At 46.0% G+C, this 16,757-nt stretch overlaps 1 protein-coding gene across 1 annotated transcript; it reads right to left on the bottom strand.

Annotated features, from left to right (window-relative positions):
* Positions 1-2,434: 2,434 nt before the first annotated feature.
* Positions 2,435-7,179, bottom strand: LOC137315746 (probable G-protein coupled receptor 139). Its single transcript, XM_067980240.1, has 2 exons — positions 7,083-7,179; positions 2,435-3,333 (listed from the first exon to the last, which is right to left on the bottom strand). Exons 1-2 carry the CDS (start codon positions 7,177-7,179, stop codon positions 2,435-2,437), a joined length of 996 nt encoding a protein of 331 aa, XP_067836341.1.
* Positions 7,180-16,757: the final 9,578 nt, after the last annotated feature.

Below are 16,757 nucleotides of genomic sequence, written 5' to 3' on the forward strand. Positions count from 1 at the left end.
GGCTCTGACACCCATCACCTCGATGAACACAAAGATTCACCTGAAGAAGGTAACACAAATCCATCAGCTTCTCCCCGGACACAGATACCGAGGGACAGGGAGTGTCCGGGACAGTGACAAGTCTTACTCAATAAGCTGTAAATTGATCCTGGACCTCTTAGAATCATAGAATTATCGAAAATTTACGGCACAGATGGAGGCCATTCGGCCCATCGTGTCCGCGCCGGCTGATAAACGAGCCACCCAGCCTAATCCCATTTTCCCGAGTTTGGTCCGTAGCCCTGCAGGTCACGGCTCTTCTGGTGCACATCCAGGTATTTTTTTAATGAGTTAAGGGTTTCTGCCTCTACCGCCCTCTCAGGCAGTGAGTTCCAGGCCCCCACCGCCCTGTGGTTGAAAATATTTTCCTCATTTTCGCTCTAATCCTTCTACTAATCAATTTAAATCTATGCCCCCTGGTTATTGATCCCTCCGCTCAGGGAAATAGGTCCTTCTGATCCACTGTACCTAGGCCCTACATAATTTTGTACACCTCAATCAAATCACCCCTCAGCCTCCTCTGTTTCAAGGAAAACAACCACAGACTATCCAATCTGTCATCACAGCTAAAATTCTCCAATCCTGGCAAAATCCTTGTAAATCTCCTCTGCACCCTCTCGAGTGCAATTACATCCTTCCTGTAATGTGGTGACCAGGACTGTGCGCAGTACTCAAGCTGTGGCCTAACTAGTGTTTTATACAATTCCAGCATAACATCCCTGCTGTTTTATTCTGTGCCTCAGCTAATAAAGGAAAGCATTCCATCTGCCTCCTTAACCACCTTATCTACCTGTCCTGCTACCATGTCGAACGAAGCCAGTTGATTTTTTTGAGGAGCTAATTAACGTGGTAGATTAGGAGTGTCTATGGATGTTATTTATATGAACTTCCAGAAGGCGTTCGACAAGGTTCCATATAAGAGTCTGTTGACAAAATCGAGAGTGCATGGAATTGGAGACAACCCATTGGCTTGGAAAGGGAATTGGTTAGGAGGTAGGAGACAGAGAGTGGGGATAATGGATATGGACTCAAATCAGCAGGATGTGACCAGTGGTGTCCCCAGGGATCTGTACTGGGGATTCAGCTTTTCACTGTATTTATAAATGACTTGGATGAAGGAATAGACAGCCGAAGTTCGCTGACGACAGTAAGTCAGGAAGCACAATAAATATTGTAGATGGGAGCAGATAGTTGCAAAGGGACGTTGAAAGATTAAATGAATGGGCAAAACTGTGGCAGATGGAGTTCAATGTGGAAAAGTGTGAGGTCATACACTTTCGACCTAAGAAAGATAGATCAGGGTATCTAAATGGTGAGATGCTCGGGACTGCGGAAGAGCAGAGAGATTGTGGGGTCCAAGTCCAGAAATCACTAAAAGCTGAAGAATTGGTCCAAAAAATAATTGAAAAGACAAATGGAACTTTGAGCCTGATCAAAAAGGGCTGGAACACAAAGGGTGGAAGTTATGTTAAAGCTGTGCTGAGCTCTGGTTAGACCCCATCTGGAGAGTGCATTCAGTTCTGGGCAGCGCACCTCAGGAAGGATATATGGGCCTTGGAGGGGTACAGCACAGATTCACCTGAATGATACCGGGGCTAAAAAGTTTAAATTATGAGGACAGACTGCACAGACCAGGCTTGTATTCCCTTCAGTATAGAAGATTAAGGGCTGATCTAATGGTCGTATTTAAGATGATTAAAGCATTTGATGGGGAAGATAGAGAGAAACTATTTCCTCTGGTGGGGGAGTCCAGAACAATGGGCCATAACCTTAAAATTAAAGGTAGTCCGTTCAGGGGTGATGTCAGGAATCATTTCATCACACAAAGGGCAGTGGAAATCTGGAACCCTCTCCTCCAAAAAGCTGTTGAGGCTGGGGATCAATTGAAAATTTCATAACTGAGATTGATCGATTTTTGTTAGGCGCGGGTATTAAGTGTTACAAATCCAAGGCGGGTAAATGGAGTTAATATACAGATCGAACTTGAACTAATAGAATGGGGGAACACGGTCGAGGGGTTAAATGGCCGACTCCTGTTCCTCTGTTCCTAAGGAGACGTAAAATGATTCTTAAAATATGATTCTCTGGTCCTCACTCCACGGGCTGCATGTGTGTCCCGCCCGCCCGCCTTGTGTAAACACATGAAACAAGAGCCTGGCGGACGGGAGCTTCATACACCCGCCCCAGGCCGCACCAGAGGACTGAGCGGGACTAAAAACCAGCAGGAATCAAGCGGGACTGATCTCCACGGACTTCCTCACCTCTACCGTCCCTGTTAGTCACTAAATCCGGGCGGTAAAAGATGAAAACAGGCCTCACTGTGTTTGTATCCCAGAGATGAGGGGATTGGGCAGAACACCAGACCAACATCTTGTGATGATGGAAAGTCTTCTCATTATTTAATGAATTTAACAATTCCAGTAAAGGGATATTTCACCACATTCTTCAACTCCTCTCTGAATTTAGTCTGGGTCACGGCATAAATACACGTGTTGGTGCAGCAACTCAGGAGCTGGAGCATAAATCCCAGTTCTTGTACAAATTCAGGTAGATACACAGGAATAAAGTCTAACAGATCCAATCGTTTCCATACAGAATACAACAGAAACACCGCCCATAACAGGATAAAATTCGCCGAAATAACAAACAGTAAAATGATGGATTTCCTTCTCTTCTCCATCTCTGGGTCACTGGGACTCTCCCCACTGCTGTGGGCCCGGAGTCTCCTGCGGACTCTGCTCGACACTAAAATGTGTCTGACGGTGAAAGCATTGAGCAGCAGAATCAGAACAAATGGAACAAATGGTGTTAAAATATAATGAAGGAATTCAATTACTGCCCACACCTGTGAATAACTAACATCCCGTGATATATAACAAAACCAGGGAGAATTGCTAATCCAATATTTACCTCCATACATAAAGTACCAGAAAGTGTTCTTCACACAGAACAGCACACTCACTGTTCCCAGAACCACAGCCGCCGTTTTCTCGGTGCAATATTTAGTTTTCAGCTTCTGGCAACAAATGGCCACAAATCGATCAAAGGTGAAAGTGACTGTGAACCAGACAGAACAGTCTGTGGCTGCGTAAAGCAGGACGGCGTGGATATTACACACTTTAAAGTTCCAAATGAACTGAAACTGAGTCGAATAAAGAATAGGAATTTGCCTGAATATCAGATCAGTGATAACGACCAGTAGATCGGCCGCTGCCATGGACACCAGGTAACGGGTGACACATTTGGAGAGACCGCACCCTCCTCGAGACAGGATCACAATCGTCACGAAGTTCACTGTCAGGAAGAGAAAAACAGGGAATTCTACTTCAGACTGAGAGTAAAAGCAGCAGCCTGGTCGAATTTAGGGTGAAATGTTCAGCGTTATTATTGAATCCAGGGACAGAATCTAATTACTGGTGGAGTTGTGTTCGAAGATCAGCCATGATCTTATTGAATGGCGGAGCAGGCACGAGGGGCCGGATGGTCTACTCCTGCCCCTGTTTCTTATATTCTTATGTACTTTCCTTGCAACAGAACTTTCTGCTGCGGAGAGGGTTTGTTGTAAAGGACCGCCCCGGTGTGGAAGGAAACCAAAACCACCAGCAGGCCCCAGCTCCAATCCAGGGCCTGTCGTGGGTCGGCAGTTGGAAGTTACAATGCCCTAAGTGGCCTTGGGTTAGGAGATGAAGTAGAACGCCTACTAGACCGATTTAACCTAAGATCCTGGCCAGGGAGGGGGATGGAATCAATAGCGAGGGAACGGAATTTGTGATCGGGGCCGAAGACAATGGCTTCAATTTTCGCAATGTTTAAATGGACGAAATTTCTGCTGATCCAGGACCGAACGTCGGACAAGCAGTCTGACAAATCAGATGTGGAGATGCCGGTGATGGACTGGGGTTGACAATTGTAAACAATTTTACAACATCAAGTTACCTGAGGAAGGAGGAAGTCTCCGAAAGCTTGTGAATTTAAAATAAAATTGCTGGACTATAACTTGGTGTTGTAAAATTGTTTACAATTGACAAATCAGAGGCAGTGAAGGGACCGGGAGAGGCGGTGCTGAGTTACTGCTGGGTGTGAGTGTACACCTGGAATCTGACAGTGTGCTTTCGGAGGATGTCGCCGAGGGGAAGCTTGCAGATGTGAAATAGGAGGATTGTTCCTTGGGTGACTCCAGAGATAACGGTGCGGGGGCGGGAAGATATGCCGATCGAGGAGATTCTCTGAAGAAGCCTGGATGAATAGGAATGGAACCAGGCGAGGGCAGTCCCAACCTGTTGGACAACGGACGAGAGGCGTTTGAGGTGGATGGTGTGGTCTCCCGTGTCAAAGGATGAAGAGGGATAGTTTACTACGGTCAGTCACATAGGATGTGATTTGTGACTTTGATTCGGCCCGATTCCGCGCTGTTGCAGGGGCAGGAACCTGATTGGAGAGGTTACTGGTGCAGTTTCAGGCAAGAAAGGCATGTATTTGGGAGGTGACAACAAGTTTCAGGAGAGGAAAGGGAGGTTGGAGACGGGGGCGGTAATTTGCAAGGACAGAGAGGTCATGGATGTTTTTTTTGAGGAAGGGGGAATACGGGAGATTTGAAAGGAAGGTGACAGTACCAGACAAAAGAGAACCGGGAAGGAAAGGGTTAACTTCGCCCCTTTAGATATTACATTTGGACATTGTAAGTTTAAACTGCAAAGGCAGCAATGTGCAGAAACTTCGAGAAGATTCGAACAGGCTTTTGGTTCTCAAAACAACTGATGGGAACCTGAACAAATAGCAACTTGGAAAAATAGTGCTGAGAGAGTTTGAAATCTTTGGGAGAGACAATTCAAGTTACTTACACCTGGTTTCACACGGGGAAAAGGCTGTTGGAGATTTCACACGGTGATTTCACACGGTGGTTTCACTCGGTGGGTTCACACAGTGGTTTCACTCGGTGGTTTCACTCGGTGATTTCACACGGTGATTTCACTCGGTGGTTTCACACAGTGGTTTCACTCGGTGATTTCACACGGTGATTTCACTCGGTGGTTTCACACGGTGGGTTCACACGGTGGTTTCACTCGATGGTTTCACTCGGTGGTTTCACACGGTGGAAAGGCTGCACCTGGGGTCACCTGGTTTTGATTGGCCCAGCCAACAGTCCATTGTCAATGCAATAGTGGGTGAGTGGCCAAAATGGGAATTCTCTTAACTTTTACTCACACCCCAACTGGCAAAATCATATAAAGATGGGACATCGTGGCAGACTCTTTAATGTCGTTGTAGGAACCTTAAGAAGCTTCGCCTGGAGGAAGGACGTCCAACAACAAAAGAAGAAAACTTCAAGAGAGAGAGAGAGAGCTGATCGATCTTCTGCCTTGAGGCTGAAATCCTTGGTTTTAAGTTTGTATGTATTGTTTGATTTGTTTGATGCTTGTAAGAATTATGTAAATCATTAAATAATCACTTTGATTAACGAACCGACAACATACATCTTTGACTGACTATAGTCCAGGCCCTAAAATCGTTTACAATATCAGCTAGCATGGGGATCAGGAAGGGAAGTTGGGTGGTCAGCAGTTCAGTGGGAAAAGGGCCGAGGGAGCAGCAGATTGGTTTCATGGTCAAGATGAGCTCGGAGAGGGCATGAGGGGAGATAGAAGAGAAACAAGAGAAAGATGTGGATTCAGGGTTAGGGCTGGGGGGCAGGGAACTTCGGGAAGATTGGCTCGGTGGACTGGAGGAAGGTAGAGAAGCGGCAGAGGCAGCTGAATGAATGGTCTCAATCTTAGTGACAAAGAAGTCCATGAGCTCCTCGCACTTGAAGGAAGTGAGGGTGGACGAGGCAGGGAAGAGGGGTTTAAGAAGACGGTTTGTAGTGAAGAGAAGCCGGGTCATCTTCGCATTCCCGGGTGATCCTGGAATAGTGAGCAGTTTTAACAGAGGAGAGCAGGTCCCGATAGTGCTTGATGAGGTCCAGCGAGATCTGGCGATTAATGGCTTATCCAGATGTGCGCCAGAAGTGTTCAAATCTGCGTCCCTTGGACCTTAAGGAGCAACGATGGAAGTCGTGCCAAGGAGAACGAACAGGGTGAGAGAGAGTAAAGGGTTCACTGGGGTCAAGGGTTCAAAGGTGGAGGTGAAGGTGAGATTGAGCAGATCAGTAGCTGCAGAAGTATCGTGGCGAATGGAGGGTCAAAGGTGAAACAGTTGGGAATTTCAAAGTGATTTGAAGGAATGGGATTAAATCAAAACCAAAGGAAATAAATGAATTCAAACATAACTGAATAAACAACAACAATTTGCATTTATATAGCGCCTTTAACATAGTAAAACGTCCCAGTGCGCTTCAACAGTAGATGTTAGATAGTCCATGTGGACATCACTGAGATCTCCTGTAATGTGGCCCACGGGAACGGGACCAAATGAAAACAGTGGAAATCAATCAACTCAAACATAACTGAATAAATAATTTACTGGAACAAATATTATAGTTTAAAGCCTGTCCTGACCATCTAACACCAATGACCATAAGGCAGAGCGGGAGACGTTTGAAAGTAAGACAGCTGCCTGGAGCTGAATCATTATTGGATATTGTCCAATATTTCAGAGTGTGTTGGTGATCTGTCTGTTAGCGCTGGTTTCCACAGATCAGTGTCATTAACTATAACCAGCAGACCTTAAAACTCCTGTTACCTATGAACACATATTTCTGATCCGATACTCGGGTTCAGTGCAAAGAGCAGAGGGCAAACTGTTCAATGAAGAGAACCGTCCACCAACATTCCTTGTGTACGAGACTCAAATAACAGTCAAATCCTAAAAAAATGACCATCAGTTGAAGAAAGTAATGAAATGTAATGAAAAGGACAGACTGTTCATTGGACTGGGACCAGTGAATCGGCAACTGTTCACATGTTACATGAAGGAAACAAGGTGCATTACCAGACATTGAACAAGAGGCTTACACTGAATACAATTAATAACCGGGTCTAAAGGACAAGGACAGTAAATACAGTTAAACATGGTTGACAGAATTATTTGCTGAAATAATGACTTACCAGGAACACCAACAGCAGCGAGGAGCGGATAGTAAATTCTTTGTGCATCATAGAGTGCCCACAGAATCCGAAGCTCAGTTGGAACATACCAGAACATTCTTTCATTATCTGTGAGATCCAATGATCACTGTTTGACCTGGAGGCAGAGCCGCATCAAACACTCTGATGTGACGCCTTGAAAACAGACCCTATTTATATCTTGGGGGAACTCACCAGTGAGACAATTAAACGACACACTGACTGACATTAATTACAGTCACTGAAGAAACAGGTTAGATTAATCCCTTAACACCATCACTCTATATTGTCAATTATAGGTAAACAAGTATTTTACTGACATGAAGTGATGGGACCGATAATTCGAAATATTACTTCAAACAAAATCGTGAAGGAAGAACATATGAATCCTGCAGTCTTACAGTACTGATGTGAAGAAAGAACAGCTTCACTGACAAGGTTCAGATTATTTTTGTGATACGAATTCAGCCGGCAATTTCAGAATTTTTAAAATCAGTTTCTGGGTTGGACTTCGCAAAAGTGCGAAAGACAAAAATGATTGATAGAAGCAGATCAAATAATGGCCAGTAAGGATACATGGGACCTGATATAACAATTGTCAGTAAGGATACATTGAGATGATAATAAAATGGTCAGTAAGGATACATGGGGGCTGATAATACAATGGTGAATAAGGATACATGGGGGCTGTTAATACAATGGTCAGTCAGGATAAATGGGTGCTGATAAAATAATGGTCATTAAGGATACATGGGGGCTGATAATACAATGGTCGGTAAGGAAACATGGTGTCTGATAAGGTAATGGTCAGTCAGGATAAATGAGGCTGATAATACAATGGTAGCTACGGATAAATGAGCGATGATAATACAATGGTCATTAAGGAAACACGGGGTCTGAGATTACAATTGTCAGTATGGATACAGGAGAATGATAATACAATGGTCAGTTAGCATACATGGGGCTGATTATACAATGGTCAGAAAGGATGCAGGTGGATGATAATGCAATTGTCTTCAAGGATACATGACTCTGATAATGGAATGGTGAGTAAGGATACAAGAGGATGATAATACAATGGTAACTCAGGATACCGAAGGATGATAACACAATGGTCAGTCAGGATATCTGGGGTTGATAATGCAACGGTCAGTTAGGATACATGGTGCTGATAATTCAATGGTCATTAAGGATAGATGGGGCTGATAATACAATGGTCAGTGAGGATACATGGGGCTGATAATGCAATGTTCCAGAAGGATAGGTGGGGCTGAAAATATAATGGTCAGTAAAAATACAGCAACCTGAGAATACAATTGTCAGTGAGGGTACATGGGGTCTGATAATACAATGGTCAGTCACGATACATAAGGGCTGATTATACAATGGTCAGAAAGGATACACGGTGGCTGATAAAGCAATGAATAAAAGGGCAGTCAAAGGAAGCGTGCGACTGATTTGGGACAAAAAAGATCTTCTTGTGGAGGCAGCGGGCAAGGCTGAGGTACTAAATGAATACTTCGCATCAGTCTTCAAGAGAGAAGCGAATGCTGCCACTGTCACAGTAAAGGAGGAGGTAGCAGCGATATCAGATAGGGCAAAAATAGATAAAGAGGAGGTACTTGAAAGTTTGGCAGCACTCAAAATAGAAATATCACCCGATCCAAACGAGATCCATCCGATGTGACTGACGGAAGTAAGGGTAGGAATTGCAGAGGCTCTGGCCACAATCTTCCAACCCTCCTTCGACATGGGGCAATGCCAGATTATTGGAGGAACGCAATTGCTATACCAATGTTCAATAAAGGGGCGAGTGATAAACCCGGCAATTACAGGCCAATCAGCCTAACGTCAGTGGTGGGGAAACTTTTAGAGACAATAATACACGACAACATTAATTTGCACTTGGAAAAGAATTGACTAATAAGTGAATGTCAGCATGGATTTGTCAACGGAAAATCGCGTTTCACAAACTTGATTGAGTTCTTTGATGAAGTAATCGAGAGGGTTGATCAGGGCAGCGGGGTTGATGTTGTGTACATGGACATTCAAAAGGCCTTTCATGAAGTACCACATAATAGACCTGTTTGGAAAATTAAAGCACATTGGATTAAAGGGACAGTGGCAGCTTGGATAAAATATTGGCTTAGGGTCAGCAAGCAGAAAGGAGTGGTGAACGGTTGTTTTGCAGACAGATGGGAAGTATACAGTGGTGTTCCTCAGGGGTTGGTGTTAGGACCATTGCTCTATGTGATATACATTCATAGCCTGGACTTCGGTACACAGGGTATAATTTCAAAGTTTGCAGATGATACGTAACTCAGGAATGCAAGAAACAATGTGGAGGATAGCAACAGACTTCAGGAGGACATGGATAGACTGGTAAAATGGGCAGACGCATGGCAGATGAAATTTAATGCAGAGAATGTGAAGTGATACATTTTGTTAGGAAGAATGAGGAGAGGTAATATAATCTAAATGGTACAATTTTAAACTGGGTACCGGAACAGAGAGACCTGGGGAGTTATGCACACAAATGTTTCAAGTTGGCAGGGCAAGTTAAAAAGGCTGTTGAAAAAGCACATTGGATCCTGGGCTTTATTAACAGAGGCATAGAGTACAAAAGCAAAGAAGTTATGCTGAACATTTATAAAACACTGGTTTGGCCTCAGCTGGACAATTGTGTTCAGTTATGTGCACCACACAGGAAGAAGGATGTGAAGGCCTTAGAGAGGGTGCAGAAGAGATTTACTAAAATGGTACCAGAGATGAAGGACTTCAGTTGTGTGGAAAGACTGGAGAAGCTGGGATTGTTCTCCTTAGTGCCGAGAAGGTTAAGTCGAGATTTGATAGAGGTGTTCAAAATCATGAACAATTTTGACAGAATAAACAAGGAGAAACTGTTTCCATTGGCAGTTGGGTCGGGAACGAAAGCCACAGATTTAAGGTGATTGGCACAAGAACCAGAGGCGACATGAAGAAACATTGTTTTAATACAGATCTTTGTAATGATGTGGAATCCATGGCCTGAAAGGACAGTGAAATCAGATTGAATAGTAACTCTCAAAAGGGAATTGGATAAATACTGGAACAGAAAAAAAAATAGAGGCTCGAGGGGCTGAATGGCCTTTTCATGTTCCGATGTTCCGAAGCGAACTCCACTTACCCATAATGCCTGTAATAGCCATATTATCATTGTTTAATGATAAAACCTATAGAGAACCACAGTTATTTTCCAACAATGGTAACTTATTTTAACCCCGGTGAATGGTTTTCCTCTTGAACGAACGATTGTCTTTGAAATGGGACACACACTGACCGCCCATTATTCTCCCATCATTGGTCACCGCCCACCAGCCGCCCTCCTGTGTCCACGAAGATGAGACTGACGGACAGATTAATCCCATTTTAAATGATCTTCCTCCACATTTACCAGGAATACAAGTGTCTGCCCCCTTCCACAAAGAGGCGCGAGGCATTGTCTGTGACTCCGTGCAGTAGCCTCGATCAGAAGTTTAAACCAAAGGGAAGTACGTCTGAAACTGCAGATATATCCTTGTGACTGTGGTGCCTGGATTTCCGTCGCATTCACCAAACACCTGAGGTATGGTAAAGATACATTGATCACCTATTCCTCTATTAGCCGGACATTCTTGAGGCTAAGATCCTGCCCAGGTTTGGCTGCTCCCTGGGGAGCTCCTTTACTCTGCAACTCTATCCTTGGTCATCCGTTGCCATCCTTTGCCCTTTCTCCCCCAGTCTCCTCTCTTCCACTGTTTAAGTTCCCCTGGCTCCAATGGTGGGTGCATTTTAGCTCGAACTACAAGTTCAAGCTGCAAGTTTAAAGTTACCTGGGCCCACTGCCCATCCCCCGACCATGCCTGCTCTTTGTTTTCATCACTGAGCGCTGGATCTTTGCTCAAGTTTGGATACTCAATTCCTGGACTTCTCTGCCGTCAAGACGACGCATCTCCACTGGACTACACTGCAAGACTCAGCTGCTGTGACTCTGATCTGCAATTCAGTTGCTTAAGTTTTAAAGTAACTTTGTCTCGCCCACAGCCCAACCCCCACCATTGCTGTTATCTGCTGAGCTGATGACTGTCCCATTGGTCCTACTGGTTTTTCAGTTTTATTTTACTGAAGTGAGAATTCCTGGCCAGAAATTCACTCTCCTGGGCCGTCGTCCATCTCTCCACCGCTTCTGGATCTTACAATGACCTCCAACTTCGCCACCGTTTTTCTGCCCCGCCATTGATTCTGCACACATCCGGGCTCTTCATTCTCACGGAAATACCTCCAGCAGTGCCTTCTCTGGTACTTCAAATAGCGTCTGGATTCTCTCTCCCTCCACTCCTGTCTCCGAACCAGGACATCAGTTCGTTGATGTTCCAAGCTGACTCCACCCTATCTACGTCATCTTTATCCCACCACGGGATCACTGACGATAACTTTGATCTCCCTCCTATTGTCTCCTCTATTCCCTGTTCATTACCAGGATATTTCTATCCCAATCTTACTCTGTAACCGCTCCTATGTCACCTCAGTTTCCCTATGTCCATTCACGTGTGTGTTTTTGCTGCCGCTCCAGACCCGAGCCCATCGCTTCTATTTCCCCTTTTTTCTTCTTTTCTCTTTACCCCTCCTGGGCCATTCCCTCCTGTCGTCATGCCTCCTTTCATTTCTGCCCTCTCGGGTACTCTGCCCCCCAATCCCTATCCCAACCCTTCAGCACTCCTCCACCTTCCTACTCTCCTACCGCCATCCCAGGCTTGACTCCCTCTTAGATAATCCCACAGCTTCCTTCTGTGGCTCTCTTGACATCCTCTGAAGGGCCCATCGAGACACTCGTCGCGACCTCCTTATGAGCAGCAACCCCAACTGCCCCTTCCTACTCTCTCACCGACCTTCCAACCCAACGTATCCGCTGCGGGCTAACCTTCCTGTCCCACTCACCCCTCGCAGCTCTGACACTGTGGATTCTCCCAGCGGATCAGCTATCGCCGCCCCTCTCCGCATCTCCCTCCAGAATGTCCGTTCAATTGTGATCAAAGCCCTTGCCATCCATGATCTCACTGTGGATGATTGCATCGATATCATGGCCTTGACAGAAACCTGGCTGACGGGTGATGACACCTTCCCCCTTAATTATGCCTGACGCCTGGTTATATCTATCACTTGACCCGCCCAGACCGCCTCGGTGGCGGTGTGCATCTTATCACCAAATTACACCAATGTCTGACCCCCTAATCCTCTAGCACCTTCTCCTCCTTTGAGCATCTCACGTCGTTCCGCTCCACTCACCTCTCCAAAAAATCCTCGTTCTCTACCGCCACCCAAATCCCACGCCACGTTTCTCACCGAGATATCTTCACTGCTTTCCTCCCTCAACCTCTGCACCGAGAGACTTCTCATCCTCGGTGATTTCAATCTCCATCTCAACTCATCATTTTTTCTCTCCTCTGGGTTCACTGCCCTCCTATCCTCCATTAATCTCTAATATGAACATATGAACTGGGTATCCAGGGGGTGTTGTGGGACGTCAGCAGCAGCAGCAGAATTGCATCCCAGCACAATCTGTAACCTCATGGCGCGGCATATTCCTCACTCGTATGAGGCCATTCGGCCCCTCGAGCCTGCTCTGTCATTTGATAAGATCATGGCTGATCTGATTGTGACCTCAACCTTATTTTCCCGTCCACCGACTATAACATTTGACTCCTTTGTTAATCACGATTCTATCCAACTCAGCTTTAAAAATATTCAATGACCCTGCCTCCCCCGCTCTCTGGGGAAGGGAGTTCCACAGACTCACGACCCTCTGAGAGAAAAATATTCTCCTCATCTCTGTCTAAAATGGGAGACCCCTGGTTTTTAAACTGTGGCCCGAGTCTCTCCAGTCTCTCCGACAAGGGGAAACATCCTCTCAGCAGCTGCCCATTCTAGTCCCCTCATGATCTTATATGTTTCAATAAGATCACCTCTCAGTCTTCTAAACTCCAGTGTATACCAGCACAACGTGTCCAATCTTTCCTCATAAGTTAACCCCCTCAATCCAGGAATCAGTCGAGTGAACCTCCTCTGAACCGCCTCCCAAGTAATTATGTCCTTTCTTAAATAAGGAGAACAAAACTGCACACAGTATTCTAGATGTCGTCTCACCAATGCCTGTACAACTGTAGCAAAATATCTCCACTTTTATATTCCATTCCCCTTGCAATAAATGACAACATTCCATTTGCCTTCCGAATCACTTGCTGTACCTGCATACCACCTTTTTGTGATTCATGTGCTAGGACATCCAGATCCCTCTGTACCTCAGAGTTCGGCAATCACTCTTTATTTAAGTAATGTACTGCTTTTCTATTCCTCTTGCCAAAGTGGACAAGTTCACATTTTCCCACATTATACACCATCTGCCAATTTTTTGCCCACTCAACCTATTTAACCTATTTATATCCCTTTGTAGACACCTTATGTCCCCTTCACAACTTACTTTCCGACCTAGCTTTGTGTCATAAGCAAATTTAGCAACTACACATTCGGTCCCTTCATCCAAGTCATTGATATAGATTGTAAATAGTTGAGACCCAAGCACTGATCCCTGTGGCACTCGACTTCCTACAACTTGTTAAGCTGAAAATGACCTATTTATGCCCACTCTCTGTTTCCTGTTAGCTAACCAATCCTTTACCATACGGTCGCTCTCCCTGCATTTAAATTCCCCATTCATATTCATAGCCACCACCTCGACCTTGCCATCTCACGTGACCTCTCCACTCCTATCGTGTCAATCACGGATACGGACATTTCTGACCACGAAGTTGGATCCCTCTCCAACCGTATCGCCACACCCCCTCCCAACTGCACTTCTTTCTGTGTTCGTCCCTGGAACAAACTCTCCACCAAATCACTTATAAAGGCAATTTCATATTCACAACTGTCTAGCCTTTGCCCCTCCATTCACCACGAAATTTCTGTTGCTAATGATCTGCTCAGTCACAACCTCACCTCCACCTTTCTTTCCCTTGTCCCCATTAAAACCATCATTCTCTCTCACCCGGGTCGCTCCCCCTGGTCCGGCCCCTGTCTCCGCTCCCTTAAGTACAGGGGACGCAGACTGGAAAGTTTATGCTGGACAATTCGTTCAGCCATTCATCGCCAGATCTGGCTGGACCACATAAAGCACTATCGGGTCCTGATCTCCTCTGCCAAAACTGCTCACTTTTCCAGGATCACCATTGGCGGCCGTGCCTTCAGCTGCCGAGGCTCCAAGTTCTGGAATTTCCTCTCGAAATCTCTCCGCCTCTCGACCTCTCTCGCCTCCTTTAAGACGATGCTGACAAACTACCTCTTTGACCAAACGTTTGATCACCTGTCCTAATATCTCCTGATGTTGCTCGGTGTCAAAGTTTGTTTGATGATCGCTCCTGTGAAGCATCTTGGGACGTTTTACCACATTAAAGGCGCCATATAATTGCAAGTTGTTTTTGATGTCGAATATATGCGGGGATTAAAGAGTGGCAGCAGCATTAAATAACGGTAAATTATTGGGGTTAAGAATCTCCACTGGTGCTGCTCACAAGTGAGCTAGAGAACACCCTGGTTAATCTCGTTCCAATATGTAAACTGGCCCACTGATGTACCGCGAGTGAACCAGTCCGACTGTATTTTTATTACAGACTGGCCGACCTCTCGTGGCATTGCTCGTAAGGGGTGATCTGGTGAAGAGGGATTAGATGGCAGAGGATAATGGCACAAGGAGTGCTAACCTCGTTCAAACCTAATTTTAAATTCCCATGATGTGGAGATGCCGGTGATGGACTGGGGTTGACAATTGTAAACAATTTTACAACACCAAGTTATAGTCCAACGATTTTATTTGAAATCTACAAGCTTTCGGAGGCTTCATCCTTCCTCAGGTAAATGTCAGGAGCTCCTCGAAGCCTACGCATTTATAAATCACAGAACAATACATGGTGATTACAGACAGCCTTTGCAACTGCCCGTTGCCAAGGCAATCACCGTGTTCAGACAGAGAGGTGTTACCTACAGAACCCCCGAATATACATTCAAAAAAAAAACAAACAGGAAAAAAAAACAGAGAGAGGCAGAAACATCCGGAAGGCACAGAAAGCCAGCAAATGACCCGTTATATTAAAAACACATAGATATTTTTCGCTGGTGGGCTTACGTGTCGCGTAACATGAACCCAAGATCCCTGTTGAGGCCGTCCTCATGGGTGCGGAACTTGGCTATCAATTTCTGCTCGACGATTTTGCGTTGTCGTGTGTCTCGAAGGCCTCCTTGGAGTACGCTTACCCGAAGGTCGGTGGCTGAATGTCCCTGACTGCTGAAGTGTTCCCCGACTGGGAGGGAACCCTCCTGTCTGGCGATTGTTGCGCGGTGTCCGTTTTCCGTTGTCGCAGTGTCTGCATGGTCTCGCCAATGTACCATGCTCTGGGGCATCCTTTCCTGCAACGTATGAGGTGGACAACGTTGGCAGAGTCACAGGAGTATAAACCATGCACCTGGTGGGTGGTGTCCTCTCGTGTGATGGTGGTATCTGCGTCGATGATCTGGCATGTCTTGCAGAGGTTACCGTGGCAGGGTTGTATGGTGCCGTGGACGTTGTTCTCCTGAAAGCTGGGTAATTTGCTGCGAACGATAGTCTGTTTGAGGTTGGGTGGCTGTTTAAAGGCGAGTAGTGGAGGTGTGGGGATGGCCATAGCGAGGTGTTCGTCGTCATTGATGACATGTTGAAGGCTGCGGAGAACATGGCGTAGTTTCTCCGCTCCGGGGAAGTACTGGACGACGAAGGGTATTCTGTTGGTTGCGTCCCGTGTTAGTCTCCTGAGGAGGTCTGTGCGATTTTTTGCTGTGGCCCGTCGGAACTGTCGATCGATGAGTCGAGCGTCATATCCCGTTCATACTAGGGCGTCTTTCAGCGTCTGTAGGTGTCCATCGCGTTCCTCCTCGTCTGAGCAGACCCTGTGTATTCGCAGGGCCTGTCCACAGGGGATGGCCTCTTTGACGTGGTTAGGGTGGAAGCTGGAAAAGTGGAGCATCGTGAGGTTGTCCGTGGGCTTGCGATAGAGTGAGGTGCTGAGGTGCCCGTTTTTGATGGAGATTCGTGTGTCCAAGAAAGAAACTGATTCTGAGGAGTAGTCCATGGTGAGCTTGATGGTGGGATGGAACTTGTTGATGTTATCGTGTAGTCTCTTTATTGATTCTTCGCCGTGGGTCCATAGAAAGAAAATGTCGTCGATGTATCTGGTGTATAGCGTTGGTTGGATTCCTCCGGAGGGTCACTGCCCTCAGCTGGACATGTATGCCCAAGCTTTCAGGAAATGCGTCAATGCCAGATTCATCAGGCGCACTCAGAAGACAGTCCAGAATGTCACCCGAGCACAACGCAACGCCATCAACGCTCTCAAGACCAACCGCAACATCGTCATCAAACCAGCGGACAAAGGAGGAGCCATCGTCATACAGAACAGAACAGGACTATTGCAAAGAAGCATACCGACAACTGGACAACCAGGAACACTACAGACGGTTACCCGCAGATCCGACCAAAGAACACACCCACCAGCTCAACAAACTGATCAAGACCTTCGATCCAGACCTTCAAAACATCCTACGCGCTCTGATCCC

The sequence above is a fragment of the Heptranchias perlo genome, unplaced genomic scaffold, assembly GCF_035084215.1.
Source record: "Heptranchias perlo isolate sHepPer1 unplaced genomic scaffold, sHepPer1.hap1 HAP1_SCAFFOLD_56, whole genome shotgun sequence".
NCBI classification, from domain to species: Eukaryota; Metazoa; Chordata; class Chondrichthyes; order Hexanchiformes; family Hexanchidae; genus Heptranchias; species Heptranchias perlo.